A 15717-nucleotide genomic window follows, 5' to 3' on the forward strand; every position below is an offset into this window, starting at 1 on the left:
ATCTGCCAGGAGGGAGCGCAGCAGTTTTTTTAATTTATTTTTTCCTATATCATGTAGCGAGCCCAGGGCTCGCTACATGATAGCCGCTGCTCAGCGGCATCCCCCCCCGCCCTCTTCGATCGCCTTCGGCGATCTCCGATCAGGAAATCCCGTTCAAAGAACGGGATTTCCTGAAGGGCTTCCCCCGTCGCCATGGCGACGGGGCGGGATGACGTCACCGACGTCACTGACGTCGGGACGTCATTGGGAGTCCCGGGCCACCCCTCGGCGCTGCCTGGCACTGATTGGCCAGGCAGCGCACGGGGTCTGGGGGGGACGTGCGGCGCGACGGATAGCAGCGATCGTGCGCGGGGTGGCGGCGATCGCTGTGCTGGCGCAGCTAGCAAAGTGCTAGCTGCGTCCAGCAAAAAAAAATTAAACAAATCGTCCCAGCAGGGCCTGAGCGGCACCCTCCGTCGGCTTACCCCGAACTACGTTCGGGGTTACCGCCAAGGAGGTTAAAGAGGCGCTGTCAGCCGTAATATCTCAGGAAAAAGCCCCACATATATAAGTAGATAAATACTTGCTCTACTTACATAACACATGTATTGCACGGTCCATGTTTTGATTTTAGTGATTTTTCTACAGTAAAAAAAAGAAAAATCCTTCTTAGCATTTCTCATTTTAACTGTGGCTATTTTGAAGCCAATCCTGATGTAATTTCCTCCCTTAGGCTCCTCTGCTTGATTGTGTATGCATAGTCCACCCTCCTCCCAGTCTTCAGGCACTCCCATCCAGCTCTGCAATTGTCTCAGCATGAGACATATTGGCCAATTAGAGAGGAACAGAGGTGTGTGTGTGTGTTGGGGGGGGGAGGGGGGGGGGAAACAGGAGGGAAAGAGGCTTCAGCTAATCAGGCTGCATTTGTTAAGTCTGAGGGGAAATAGAGAAGCAAAAAAGGACAACCCAGCATGCCCTGCAACTTCCTTTGTGTGTACCAAATTTTGTGTGTACCAATTAAGAGTCAGATAAACTGGGGAATAAGCATTTATCAACAAGAAAAGTAATAGTGATTGTATCTTTTGGATTGCCTGGTTAACATCCTTATTACTGGTTTACCAGATAAAAATAAGGAATTGATTTTTTTATTTTATGCCCGACAGTTACATTCTAAAGGGAACCCTAGGTGTGAGGGATATGGAGGCTGAAATGTTTATTTCCTTTTAAATAATGCACATAGCCTGGCTGCCCTGCTGATCCTCTGCCTCTAATACTTTAAAAGACTTTCAAGGCAAACTTAAAAATCTATTTTTTACTCACTTGGGTCTTCTTCCAGCCCCTCACAGCCGTCTCCTCGGTGTCGCCGCTGGCCGCCCGTATGGTGGGGTCGGCTCTTCTGTGCCTGCGCGTACACGTCAACTGCCTCATACTGCGCCAGAGCAGTAGTTGTGCGCTTATGTAGTATGCGCCAGAAGATGACGTGGAAGGGCGGGCAAGAGTCACCACGCAGGCGCAGAAGAACCAACCCTGTCGGCGGGTTGTCATCATTGCAAGCGGCCAGTTTGGGCACCGAGGAGGACCGGAGCTGTGGCGAGGGACTGAGACTGCTACTCAGGGGCTAATAAATATATAAGGGGAAATAAATATGGCAGCTTCCATAGGTCTCACACCTCGAATTTTAAAGTATCACTTTATTTATAACAGTTATTAGTATTAATCTTTTACTACTGTTTTCCTATGATAACAACACGCTTTGATACATTGCTGAAAATAGCTACTAAATTCTATGTATTACAGAACGAGTTTAAACAGTTTCAGAAATGGCTTTATTAACACCCCATTCTACATTAGCATTCACCAGTTCCCCTCCCGCGGGACAAGTATCTATGTCCCTGAATACTTCAGCTCCCGGGGGCGTAGATACTTGACCCTTCCATTTTACGAGAGGCACCCAGCATCATGCAGTAGCTCTCAGATTGGCGAATGGGAGCATATGCTCCAACAGCCAATCAAAGTGTCTAAAATATGAATGATCACTGCTGCAACAAGTAACAGTGATCATTCCATTGTAAACAAAACAAACTTCCTGCTGACAGGAGATTGTAACAGGACAAAAGAATGTGTAGGATCATCTAGTGGGCCCCCAAAAATATTACAATAAAAAATTACAAAATTTCCTAAACCTATAGCAAGCCCATTAACTACCCCATCCCATATAACACACTTGGTAAAAAAGGTCAAAGTATCACAATTTAAAAAACAGTACATAAGTTGTTACCTTAGGGACTTAGTTTTTAAATATGTATGCCATGAGGGTGTATTACTGTTATTTTTGCAAATAAGGGCTTGTAATTATTGATGGGAGTGCAATGAGAAAACCAAAAACACTATATATTGTACTAGGGACATAATTTAAAAGGTTGTAATAACCAGAACAAATGGGCAAATAAAGTGTGTAGGTTTTAGTATGATAGCCAAAACTGAGAAAAAAATATTTTTGAAAAATGTTTTCTTCTTATTCCCTTTAAAGCCAATGGGTACCGCTATAAAAAAAAAAAAAGTCAGATACTCACCTAAGGAGAGGGAAGGCTCGGTCCTTATGAGCCTTCCCTCTCCTCTCCCGGTGCCCTCGGTGCTGCGCTGGCTCCCCCGTTCGCGTCCGCCGCCGCAGGGACTTCGGAGGTCTTCGGGAGCACTCGGGCTTCCGAAGACGGGCTGCTCCATACTACGTATGCGCGAGCGCGTCATAGAGGGTGCTCGCGCATGCATACTGTGGAGCGGCTGGGTCCTTCGGCTGCGGAAGTGGCAGTATTTGACCGAACTGGTCGAATACTGCCACGGGGGATCCTGCGCGGGACCGGGCACCGGGAGAGGAGAGGGAAGGCTCATTAGGACCGAGCCTTCCCTCTCCTTAGGTGAGTATCTGACTTTTTTTTTTATAGCGGTACCCATTGGCTTTAAAGGGAATAAGAAGAAAACATTTTTCATTTTTTTTTTGAAACGGTAAACATTCACTTTAAAAATGCATTTAAAAGAAAATAATTCTTAGCTAAAAAAGTACCACCCAAAGAAAGCCTAATTTTTGGTAAAAAAAACACAATGTATAGATCATTTAGGTGCGATGAGCAGTGATAAATTTATTGCCGAATGAATGGAAGCAGTGCTGAAATGTGAAAACTGCTCTGGATTATAAGGGAAAAAACCCTTATGCTAGGTATTATTATTATTATTTAGTATTCATATAGGTACACACCGTACAATTTTCTGGCAGATTTACCTGCCAGATCAATTATTTCCAACATGTCCGATCTGAATTTCGAACAATTTTTCGTTTTTCCGATCAAATTTCTGATCAATTTCTGTTCTCTTCTATGGAAATCGATCGACAAATCGATCAGAAAAACGATCAGAAAATGTAAAAATCGTTTGAAATTCAGATCGGACATGTTGGAAGTAATCGATCTGTCAGGCAAATCTGCTAGAAAATTGTGTGGTGTGTACCTAGCATTAGTGGTTAATAAGCAACTTCCCCCAGGAACAGCCTAGCTATTCTAATGTCTTCAAAAGATAACACTATTGTTCTTGCAGCTGTAACGCAAATGATTTGTTTTTCTGGTTATCCCCTGACTCAAATAACCGAGTTGTGCAGCTGGTTAGAGGGGGTTACTAACAATTCTGCAGCTAGTTACCTGGGTAGGGCACAAAATATGTAATGGGTATAAATCACAAATGTTATTCCTATTGAGCTACACAATTCATTGACATTTGGCACACCCCATGGCACACTCAATTACAAACCCATGGGGGGGCATTTAAAAATAAATATATACAGTAAATATATATATATATATATATATATATATATATATATATATATATATATATTTCAGGTGCTCAATTGCGTTTTAAGGTGACGAACAGAAAGCAGTCCAAGGAGACTTACCACCAGCGTAACCTACCTGCAGGTGGCAGTGTTGTACCACGCTACCCTGGCACACAGACACCTCTCCTCTCAGCAGGCTGTTCATCACACAACTGCCTTCTTCAATCAGATCTGGATGCTAGGCAGAGACACAGAAATATACTTATTGCACAGCCATCCCTGGCACCAACCCCGCCTACATACAAGCTCCGCCCCTCCACATACTGTGACAAATGAGTGCACCATTTTCCTGCCAGAGGCTCCGTGCGACGCCGCTCTCACCAGATTACTGATGTGATCGTGAGCCTTGAGGGACAGGTACTCATATCGGCCATCAGGGATGTACACTGAAAGTAGAGGATAGGGGGTTTATACAATACTGGCTTTAGGTTGTTATTAAAAAAAAAATACATACCGATGAAACATTACAGATAAACGTTCCATTTTGAGAGCCTCCACCAGCAAGCTGACAGCAAAAAAGTCTTCTACTAGTTTACTCATATAAGAGAGGTCTCTGACATTATAAAAGCAAAGCTGAAAGTACCCCTGAAATGGAGGCTGACATTTATTTCCTTTTAAACAAATACCAGTTGCCTGCCTGTCTTGCTGATCCTCTGCCTCTATTACTTCAGATGTTTATGACGGATGTCTGAGAAGATGAGCTGTATGCTTGTTTCAGACTCTACTGCAGCCAAAGAGATCAGCAGGGCTGCCAGGCAACTGGTATTGTTTAAAAGGAAATAAATATGGCCTCCATCATATCCCTCTCACTACAAGCGTCCTTTAAGGTCCTGACAACCAACCAGGCTTGATTCTTCCATAAGAAGCCATATTATCTTTACTGCACAGTAGTAAAACAAGATTGAAACAAGCTTCCCAGCCCAACCAGCAGGTGGAACAATTAACAAATACATCCATTTATACAGGATATTTAGGGCTCGTGTACACAGAATTCTAATCTCTCATGGTTTTCAGATGCAATGACAGCTAAACTGAAGGGCCATGTAAACTACCCCTTAGGGCTCATTTCCACTATAGCGAATCCGCATGCGTTGTCCGCTTGCGGATTCGCACAGCCAATACAAGTGGATGGGCCTGTTTCCACTTGTGCGTTGTGCGGAGCGTTTTTGTGTGCGGGGAAAATCTGCACGGCAGAGCCGTCAGAATTCGCTCCCCGCACACCGCTAAGCGAATCGCATACAATGTACCTAATAGGGAAATCGCATGCAATTTTGGCATGCGTTTTTCCCCGCGATTTCGCATAGGAGGTGATGTTAATTTACACAGGTAGTGACATGGTTAAAATCGCCCACCTACTACCCTATGCGAAATCGCGGGAAAACCGCTTGCAAAATCGCACCCGCAAGCGATTTCGTCTGTGGTGATTTCCCGGCGATTCCGCACCGCACAAGTGGAAATGCAGCCTCAAAGTGAGACTCAAAGTTAGTTGAAAATAAGGAACATGTCAGTTCAGCTCTATACATGGTTAGGACCAATGCCAAACATGACTTCAGCTTGATAACTTTTTTTTCTACACTATCCACAGCGACTTTTGCAGGAGCATGGTGTGTCATTTATCGGCTTTACCCTGCACCCACATCTCCCAGTGATATTTTACTATGTCTTAACCTAAATGCAGATATAATTGTAGGCACTGCAGCATGCCGACATGCAAATTGCAGCATTGCACAGCAGGTGCTCCAAACCTGCTATGTAACGCTGCAATTTGCATATCGGCATGCCTCGGCACCCACAATTTTATCGGGAACCCAGTGCGCTCAAATTTCCTTTCTTTGCCGCAAAACGCGGCTTTTATAATGGGCGCCTATGGCTGCATCCTTTTTTCTGCAAAGGCTCCTGCGCCCTTTTTTCCTGTTTTGGCCTGGCTGTCCTGCTGATCCTCTAATACTTTTAGCCATAGACACTGAACAAGCATGCAGCAGATCAGATGTTTCCGACTGAAGTCTGACTGGATTTGCAACACATTTTTCAGGTTTGGGATTCAGACACTACAGAAATATAAGCAGAACTGCCAGGCAACTGGTATTGTTTAAAAGTAAATAAAAATTGCAGCCACCATATCCCTCTTGTTTCAGGTTCCAATTAGTTAAATAATGCAAGTATGCTGCATTATTGAAGTGACCCCCAATTTAACACATTTCATCCACAGTTAGGTCTCATGAGCAGAAGCAACCCAGCTAAATGTGTTTAAGGACTTACAAGGTCAACTGTGTAAAAAAAGTTAATTACTTGCCTCTCTGTTTCAGGCACGGAGGACGCCGTCCGCGCCCTCCGTGCCGCTCCGCCGGGTCCCCCCGCTCATTATCCCCCCGGGCCGGCTCCAGACCCCACGGCCCAGGTCGGGCTCTCCTTCCCCTCCAAAGATGTCCGCTTCCTCTGGCCGCGGCTGCGCAGTCCGCCTGGCCGCGAATGCGGCTGCGCAGCTCTAGGGCCAACCCCTCCGATCCACGCTACGTAGCGCATTCGCAGCCAGGCGGACTGCGCAGCCGCGGCCAGAGGAAGCGGCCATCTTTGGAGGGGAAGGAGAGCCCGACCCGGGCCGTGGGGTCGGGAGCCGGCCCAGGGGGATAATGAGCGGGGGGACCCGGCGGAGCGGCACGGACGGCGTCCTGCGTGCCTGAAACGGAGAGGCAAGTAATTAACTTTTTTTTACACAGTTGGCCTCGTAAGTCCTTTAAAGGAACATTATCAAATCAAGTGTTCTAAAATAACAATGTTCAAATTTTCTCTATGTAGCTATGTAAACATTTTCCTACTTTTCATGTTAAATATCAGAGGCAAAAGCTCTAAGGATTTAGCGCTATTGGGACAAATCATTCTCTAACGGGGTGTCTGCTTTAATGCACAGCCAGTGTTGTTTTTTTGCATATCAGACTACAGAGTATTTTTCTCTGAAAGTAAAAAAAAAGTATGAAAAGCTGTGGTGTCACAGACAATTACAAATGTTTATAACAAGTTACACTTCCTCTGCTCTCTTCAGACACTTCAGTCAAAGACAGGCAGCTGCTAAGGAGCTTTCTCACACACACACAGGGTTAACAGATGTGCTGTGAGGGAATTTCCCCTCTCCCCTCATGGTTCACTCTGCCGTCAGATTAGAGCAGATTTGCCTTCAGTTAAGAGTGAAAGGAATTTGATACTGTAAACAAAAGAGATAAGCAAGTAAAATGTATACATCATTATTTACCAGCACTTCAGGAACTCTCTCAATCCCCGGTTAAAAAAACATGTTAATCGATAGAGTTCCTTTAAGCGGCGTGCTTTGTGCGAGGCCTGCAGATACGGCTTACCTATGCTCAGGGGAAGGCCGTGGAGCTCCTTCCATAGCAGAGCCCGGGCACTTCTTGTACGGTCAGTGAGTCCTGGGCTTCCATCTAGAAACTTCTCTTCCGTGACATTCTGACACATACTCATCAGCACATCCAGGAACAGAGATATCTGCCAGGCACAAAATCACACAGAGCCAACACCACATTAAATGTACTGAAGTCCTGCTATCTGCCAATCATACAAGAGCACAGAGTTATAACATCAGCTGGGCCATGCGAGATCATACAGTGCCAGCTCTCCCAGTATTCTACGCTTGCACAGTACTAACTACCGATGACATGAAGAAGATGTACAGTCTTAAAGAAAGAGACTTTGTAAAAAAAAATAAAAAATTCCCCTGGGGGTGTACTCACCTCAGTAGGGGGAATCCTATGGATCCTATCGAGGCTTCCCCCATCCTCTTCTATCCCATGGCGGTCTCGCTGCAGCCCACGGAACACACAGCCGACAGTTTGCCAGGCTGTGCAATATTTACCTTTCCCTGTTCCAGTGACGGCGCTATCGCGGCTCTCGACTCGGAAATAGCGCTAATTCCAGTTAGGTCCGCTCTACTGCACAGGCAACTTGCTCCTGCGCAGTAGAGCGGACCAGACGGGGATCGGCTATTTCCATCTATTTTTCGAGCCGAGAGCCGCTACTGCGCTGGAGTCGGTAAGGTAAATATTTACATGGCTGCCATTCTGAGTGGCATTGCAAGACCACCGTGGGACGGGGGGAGGACGGGGGAAGCCTCGATAGGATCCAGCAGCTTCCCCCTCCCCCCCCCCCCCCCCCCCCCGAAGGCGTGTACTCCTAGGGGCATTTTTTTTCATACAGATTCTCTTTAAAGAGAACCCGAGGCGGTTTCATGGGGGGCAGATGGGACACAGAGGTATGTTCTCTACCTCATGACATGCCTCTGTGTCACCACACCACCGATCTTCCCCCCCCCCCCACTGCCGCGCTATAGCCACCCAAGATTAGCGAAAATATTTGTCACTATCTCAAGGGTAAACATGTGGGAGAGGGATTACCTGTTCAAAACGCCCCATGGGCATTCCTGCAGGCTTTCCAGAGCTGCCATTGGGCAGCTCTCTCTCCCTGGCCACGCCCCCGGCCTCTCCCCGCCTCTCTGCATGCTGGGGGAGGGAATAAGTGAAAGTGAGCCAGCGCAGCCCACAGGAGTGGCGGAGAGCAGTGGTTCTGGCGGCTACCTGATCCGCTCAGCCCCCCGGATCAGGTAGCCTATGTTTAATTTTATGAGCCCACCTCGGGCTCTCTTTAAAGGGGCACTGAAGTGATATATAGTAGAATGCAGTAAATTATTCAGGACACCCACTTTTACAGTAATTTTCCATGTTTCAGCATCAGAAACACTTCCTATATCTATATATTACTGTATATTGGTATGTACCCCTGCCCCATCACTGTTGCTTAGACTAGGCTGATTAGCTATGCAGAAATTCCCCTCCCAGAGCATTCTTGGAGACCAGGAATATTCTGTACTCTCAGTAACCAAACATTCGGCAGAGATCACACGCGTGCAAAACGCCGGTAACTACGCAGGGCGCACATGAAAAAGTAAAGTGCAGCGACAGCAGCGGACAGGTAAAGTATTAATCAATGCATGGGCCCCAGGGGTGGGTTTGTACATGTACATTTAGGGCGACGCGGCTGGGGGCGGTCAAAAGATTTCATGCTGAATATACACTGTGCAGCTGTGCTTAAAGCAGGGGTGTCAGACCCAAACACAAAGTGGGCCAAAATTAAACACTGGGACCAAGTCCCGGACCAACCACAATTTCTACTGGCCACCTTCTTCCCTTATACAGTTCCCTGGTGTCTAATGGCTCCCCTCCAACCCCTATTTTGTTCCCCGGTGACTAGTGGTCCTCCTTCCTCCCCTATACAGTTCCCTGGTGTTTAGTGCCCTCCCCTATACAGGTCCCTGGTGTCTAGTGTCCCCCTCCCTCCACTATACAGTTCCCTGGTGTCTAGTGCCCCCCCTATACAGTTCCCTGGTGTCTAGTGCCCCCCCCCTATACAGTTCCCTGGTGTCTAGTGCCCTCCCCTATACAGTTCCCTGGTGTCTAGTGCCCTTCCCCCCTATACAGTTCCCTGGTGTCTAGTGGTCCTCCTCCCTCCCCTATACAGTTCCCTGGTGTCTAGTGCCCTCCCTCCCCTATTATTATTATTATTATTATTATTTAGTATTTATATAGCGCCGACATATTACGCAGCGCTGTACAGTGTATATATATATATATCTTGTCACTAACTGTCCCTCAAAGGAGCGCACAATCTAATCCCTACCATTGCCATATGTCTATATTATGCAGTGTAAGTACTGTAGTCTAGGGCCAATTTTTTTTTAGGGGGAGCCAATTAACTTATCCGTATGTTTTTGGAATGTGGGAGGAAACCGGAGTACCTGGAGGAAACCCACGCAGACACGGAGAGAACATACAAACTCTTTGCAGATAGTGCCCTGGCTGGGATTCGAACCAGGGACCCAGCGCTGCAATGCGAGAGAGCTAACCACTACACCACCATGCTGTACACTCCCCTGGTGTCTAGTGGTCCTCCCTCCCGTATACAGTTCCCTGGTGTCTAGTGCCCCCTCCTCCCTCCCTCCCCTATACAGTTCCCTGGTGTCTAATGGCCCCCCTCCAACCCCTGTACAGTTCCCCTGGTGACTAGTGGCTCCCTTACCTCCCCTATACAGTTCCCTGGTATCTAGTGCTGTCCCCCTCCCTCTCCTATAGGACTTCCCTGGTGGCTAGTGCTTCACCTCCAATATAGCTTCCCTGGTGGTCTGGAGTGGGTCAAACATAATGCAAAGTGGGGAAAACCACCTGGGGCCAAATGTAATGGCTCCGAGGGGGATGTATGGCTTGAAGGGAATCCAAGTGATATGGAGGCTGCCATATTTATTTTCTTTTAAGCAATACCAGTTGCCCGGCTATCCTGCTGATGCTCTGCCTCTAATACTATTAGCCATAGCCCCTGAACAAGCATGCAGCAGATCAGGCGTTTCTGACGTTTTTGTCAGATCTGACTAGATTAGTTGCATGCTTGTTTCAGGTGTGTGATTCAGACACTACTGCAGCCAAATAGATCAGCAGAACAGCCAGAAATAAATACTATTCGTTATTTCTGTGTACTGCCTTGTTATATCTTGCAGGGATCACCTGTGCATGCTTTGTGGGGTGTGCAACACGCGGCGATATTGTCGTGCACAGACAGCGCGCTGCAATATTACCGCTACTTCCGGCAGCGTTTACCACTATTAGCGCGACCCACGATACTCAATTAGCACTATCGTTGCTAACCTTTAGTTACACGCATTACCATATAAACAGGCACGCTACTCGCGAACACTTCCAATAAAGCGCAGGAGACTTGGGCGCAGCCGGCGCCACCATAGACCGTAACAGGAATCACGGCTCTAGCGGCACACGGGGAGTAACTTTAGAGCTGAAGTTACTTTTAAAACACTGTAATTCGCAATAGCTGGAAGCTGAATTATTTCATTACCCACCATCCATGTGGACCTGGAGGGGGAATAGTATTTAACACCGCCAGGACTTGTGCAGGAGGAGGGTAAGCTGTATATCGGCTGTATCCTGCGCCCAAGTCTCCCGGCGGCGATTCCTCTCGTACGCTGCTACTCAAGTTCCCCAGGAAATGCCAATAGCACAACTAGTGAGACACGCTGCCAGGAGTAACTGTAATATTGCTGTGCATGGCAATATTAATGTGCTTTTGTGCATCAACCCCTTAAAATGGTATTCAACTCTAAAGAAAAAATGAAAAATCTAAAAGATTGTATTGTGTTAAAGTAACACAATACCGAGGTGAAAATAAACAAATGAAATAAACAGTTGTATCTATCCTCCGTCTCCTAAAAAGGACTTTTTAAGATCTTCCACAATTTTATATTTAAGTTTACTTTTTAAGTTTTTACTGGTGTATTGTTTTTGCTCATTGATACATTCATTGAAGTATGCCAGAGCTAAAATCCATGAACTATTGACCCTTTTTATTTCTTTCCTGCTCTCAGATGCCATTTTCTGCTAGGAAAGTGTTTTATAGTTGTAATTTCTTATCAGTGAGGGTCACACTGTAGTCTGACCCAGGCCCGACTCAGACAGAAACTGCCACTTGCATACCTGATGTTTAACTCTTTCAGGCAGAGAAAGAAAAAAAAGGAACACAGCCTAGTTATGTGTGTGCCTGGCACTGTACATACACATCTGTCTCATCAGGTCACACGTCACATTGGGTATCCTTTGTTAGAAGGCAGGGTCTTATAGGTATTGCTATAATAAACACAATACTGTGGGTTAATACCATTTTAAATATTTATGAATTCAATTGGCAGAATAATTAGAACATGTAATTCATGCCATGGTGTACAGGTTTCCAGTGCAGCCAGGGCCGGATTTACCATAAGGCCGTGTAGGCACGTGCCTACAGGCGCCTGATGATGGAAAGGAGGCTCACTCCCCTCCCCAAGCTCCTCCCTCCCTCCTTCCCTATGCAGAGTCCTGCTGAGAGTGTAAATGGGAGGTTACTCACCCTGCTCCCTGCATTTCACTAATTAGATCTCCCTTCATTTAGGGGCACCTCTACTGAGGTTCATCTAGCTACCTAATACTTGGGGCACCTCTAGCATCTTAATATTGAGGGTACCTCTGCCTACCTAATACTAAGGGGCACCTGTTGCTACCTATGACAAGCAAGGGAAGTAAGGAAGCAGTGACAGCTGGGACAGCCAGCACACTAGCGGTGCAGTTCGGTGGGGGTTTGTAGGTTCATGGAGGGCGGAGTCTAAATTGCCAGGACATCTGTGCCTATAGGCTCCTGTGATGTACATCTGGGCCTGTGTGCTGGCCTTTCCTCGCCAGATGTATTGTTAGTCTCATACAATATATTATAGGAGGCAAAGTCTATAATGACTGAGCAAGCACCAGTCAGCGGAGATCTGCCCAATCCCAATGTCAGACAACCTTCATGAATGAAAGCTTCAAAGAAAATGTTTAGTTCTCTGCAAAAAAAAAAAAAAATACTGTATAAAAAAAACTTTTTTTTTAAAATATACTTGGAGAGGTTCTGCGCCGGAGTCCAGCCCCTGATATGTGCAGCCATCCAGAGGAGGGGTGGCGAGAGTGTGGAGGAAACGCTCCGTGGCTTCTGATGACAGGAAGACTATTCCAGAGACCTGAAAGAGGCAAGGGGAGGATAAGAGGGTGAGAGAGTGACAGAGTGGAGAGAAAGACAAGAGTGAGAGGGAAGAGAGAGTGAAGAGAAAGACAGGAGTGAGAGAGAAGAGAGTGGAGAGAGAGGCAAGAGTGAGAGGGAAGAGAGAGTGGAGAGAAAGACAGGAGTGAGAGAGAAGAGAGTGGAGAGAGAGGCAAGGGTGAGAGGGAAGAGAGAGACCGAAAGAGTGGAGAGAGAAGAGTGAGAGGGAAGAGAGAGCGAAAGAGTGGAGAGAAAGACAAGAGTGAGAGGGAAGAGAGAGTGAAAGAGTGGAGAGAGACAAGAGTGAGAGGGAAGAGAGAGTGGAGAGAAAGACAAGCGTGAGAGGGAAGAGAAAGACGAGAGGGAAGAGAGAATGAAAGAGTGGAGAGAAAGACAAGAGTGACGTGAAGCTAGCAGTAGAAAAAGTAGCAGTAATACAGCACAGTTAATATTAGCAAAACAACATTAAAACTTCTGGAGACATTTGGAATTCTGTAGTGAAAGCACACCTGAGGGGAGAGGCATACGGAGCCCAAGTCAGGCAAAAGCGGCAACGGCAATTTGGGCGCTACCATAGGCCATAATGTGAATTAGGGCTATAGCCGCAGTCAGTCAGTATTTTCGGCACCGTCAAAAGATGGAGCCCAAATTACGATAAAAACAGCGTAATTCAGAATCACGCACCTGTAACAAGCATGAGGCCAATCCAGTCAGATCTCAGTGCAAGCCCCTTATCTGTATGCTTGTTCAGGGGCTACGGCTGGAAGTACTAGCGGCAGAGAATTAGCGGGACAGCCAGGCAATGTGCATTGTTTAAAAGGAAATAAATAAGTCAACCTCCACATCACTCTCACTTCAGGTGTGTAGTTCTGGGAGTACATGAAGGAATAGCCATATGGAGAACCAGACATTGGCAATGATAAAAGAAGCACAGCAGTGGGAGGTACCAGCGGAACATGTTGATCCTCCAGGAGACAGGCGCGGATTCTCTCCTCAGAGCCGCGGTATATGATGTCCTTCACTGTTCCCTGGAAGACAGAAGAGGCCCTGTCAGCTGCACTCCCGCCTGTTTCCACCAACCCCACCCAAAATGGCCACCTACCTGCTTATCCATCAGATACACCCCGTGACTCCGGGCGTATTCTGGAGTTCCCGGGAGAGAGATGACTCGGGCGCCACGGAACTGACTCCAGTCTATTCCTGCACAGTACACAGAGACCTGGATTACTGTAGTCATGCAAGACCAACCCTGGATTTATTCAGGCATGTCTGCCAATGGAGTCTTATAGACCCGCCTTAAAGGATACCCGAGGTGACGTGACATGATGAGATAGACATGTGTATGTACAGTGCCAAGCACACAAGTAACTAGGCTGTGTTCCTTTTTTTCTTTCTCTGCCTCAAAGAGTTAAACATCAGGTATGTAAGTTGCAGTTCCTGTATCAGACTAAATTGTGACCCTCCCTGATAAGAAATTACAACAATAAAACACTTTCCTAGCAGAAAATGGCTTCTGAGAGCAGGAAAGAGATAAAAAGGGTCAATGGTTCATAGATTTTAACTCTGACATACGTCAAAGAATGTGTCATTGAACAAAAACAATAAAACAGTAAAAACTTAAAAAGTAGGTGTAAATATAAAATAAAACGTGGAATATTTTAAAGAGTCATTTTTAGGAGAAGGAGGATAGATACAATTGTTTATTTTATTTGTTTATTTTCACTTCGGGTGTCCTTTAACCACTTAACAACCTCTGCCACGCTTATCTACGCCCCTTTAAAATTCACCTGAGTCACAGGGGCGTAGATAGGCAACTCCTGTTTATTTTCCTGCTGTGCGCGATCGCGTTCGCGTGCGCGATCGCGTCCGCGTTCGCGTGCACGCGGACGTGCATACGCGTCGGGCACATGCTGGTCTGTGATTGGCTGATGTGAACATGTGTTCACAAAGCCAATGACAGTGCTTATTCATGCAGAATGTGTGTAAACATTGTATCAGTCACTATGCTGTTACAGTTACTGAGATCACTCGTGAGAGGATCTCAGATAACTAACACAGCATTAGTGACTGATCAGCATCAGTGAGTTTTTTTTTAAATAAATTATACCCCCATTAAGCCCATTAACCCTTGCCTCCCTTAAATGTGAAAATTGCTGTGGTTTTTAGGTGAAAAACCCCGTGGTAGAGAAGTGGTTAAAGGACAACTGACCTGAAAGAATACAATAAAAATAAACATATTAGCACAATACTCAACCTCTACAGATTATTTTTGCAAGCTTCTTTCCTTCCTACATTTTCCTGTTTTACTCCAAAAACAGGCACTTTCATTGTCAAAATGAGGCTGAGCATGGAAGAAGTTCTGGGTCAACACTTCTTCTACCCAGTGCAGACATACAGGGTTCAAGGCAATATGGGTGGAAACTTAGTTGGGCATAAAAGGTGTGGTCAAGGGTTGTGTACGGGGGTGGGGGGAGGGGGGATGAGCGAACGCCACAAGCCACCCTCTTCCTTGTTTCAAAGTATGACTTTCTTTAGACATACCACTGTGCTTAGTTTATATTATGCTGTTCGGGTCAGGTATCCTTTAAAGGGGAACTGAAGTAAGAGGCATACAGAGGCCATATTTATTTCCTTTTAATCAATACCAGTTGCCTGGCAGCCCTGCTGGTCTATTTCTCTGCAGTAGTATCTGAATAACACCAGAAACAAGCATGCAGCTAGTCTTGTCAGATCTGTCTTTAAAGTCTGAAACACCTGATCTGCTGCATGCTTGTTTAGGGGCTATGGCTAATAGTATTAGAGGCAGAGGATCAGCAGGGCTGCCAGGCAACTGGTATTGATTAAAAGGAAATAAACATGGCAGCCTCCATATACCTCTCTCTTCAGTTCCCCTTTAACTGGATTGATAGTGTACTGGTTAAAGAGACACTGAAGTCTCCTTTTTTAACCTTGTTTTCTTATCCAGTCCTCTTCAGCATTACATTCTAAGCCGATTTGCCGCATCACCGCGGCAGAATGAGTTATTATGGACCAGAAATAGCCCTGTAAAGTTCCACGACTTTGCAGGTCGCACATTTTGCTGCCTGTCAATCTCCGCCTCTCCCCGCCCCTCAGTGAAAGAAGGCTGAGAGGCGGAGATCGTCGGAGTCTGACTGGAGAGGAGGCAGGGCTACTGCGTACAGCTCTGCCTCTACCAGAAAGTAAAGTCTGCAAGCCCTGGAACTTTACAGGGCTATTTCTGG

The 15717-nt window shown here is 46.4% G+C and overlaps 1 protein-coding gene across 6 annotated transcripts in view; it reads right to left on the minus strand.

Moving 5' to 3' along the window:
- Nucleotides 1-15717, minus strand: part of FCSK (fucose kinase) — a 108819-nt gene that overhangs the window by 65552 nt on the left and 27550 nt on the right. For all 6 annotated transcript variants that reach the window (XM_068259696.1, XM_068259697.1, XM_068259700.1 and 3 more), the window contains exons 7-12: nt 13578-13675; nt 13423-13503; nt 12336-12455; nt 7213-7360; nt 4127-4248; nt 3939-4040 (exon numbers count right to left, since the gene is read on the minus strand). In XM_068259696.1, coding sequence (XP_068115797.1) covers nt 3939-4040; nt 4127-4248; nt 7213-7360; nt 12336-12455; nt 13423-13503; nt 13578-13675 — 671 coding nt within the window. The remainder of the gene's footprint in view (nt 1-3938; nt 4041-4126; nt 4249-7212; nt 7361-12335; nt 12456-13422; nt 13504-13577; nt 13676-15717) is intronic.

This window comes from Hyperolius riggenbachi, chromosome 11, assembly GCF_040937935.1.
Source record: "Hyperolius riggenbachi isolate aHypRig1 chromosome 11, aHypRig1.pri, whole genome shotgun sequence".
NCBI classification, from domain to species: Eukaryota; Metazoa; Chordata; class Amphibia; order Anura; family Hyperoliidae; genus Hyperolius; species Hyperolius riggenbachi.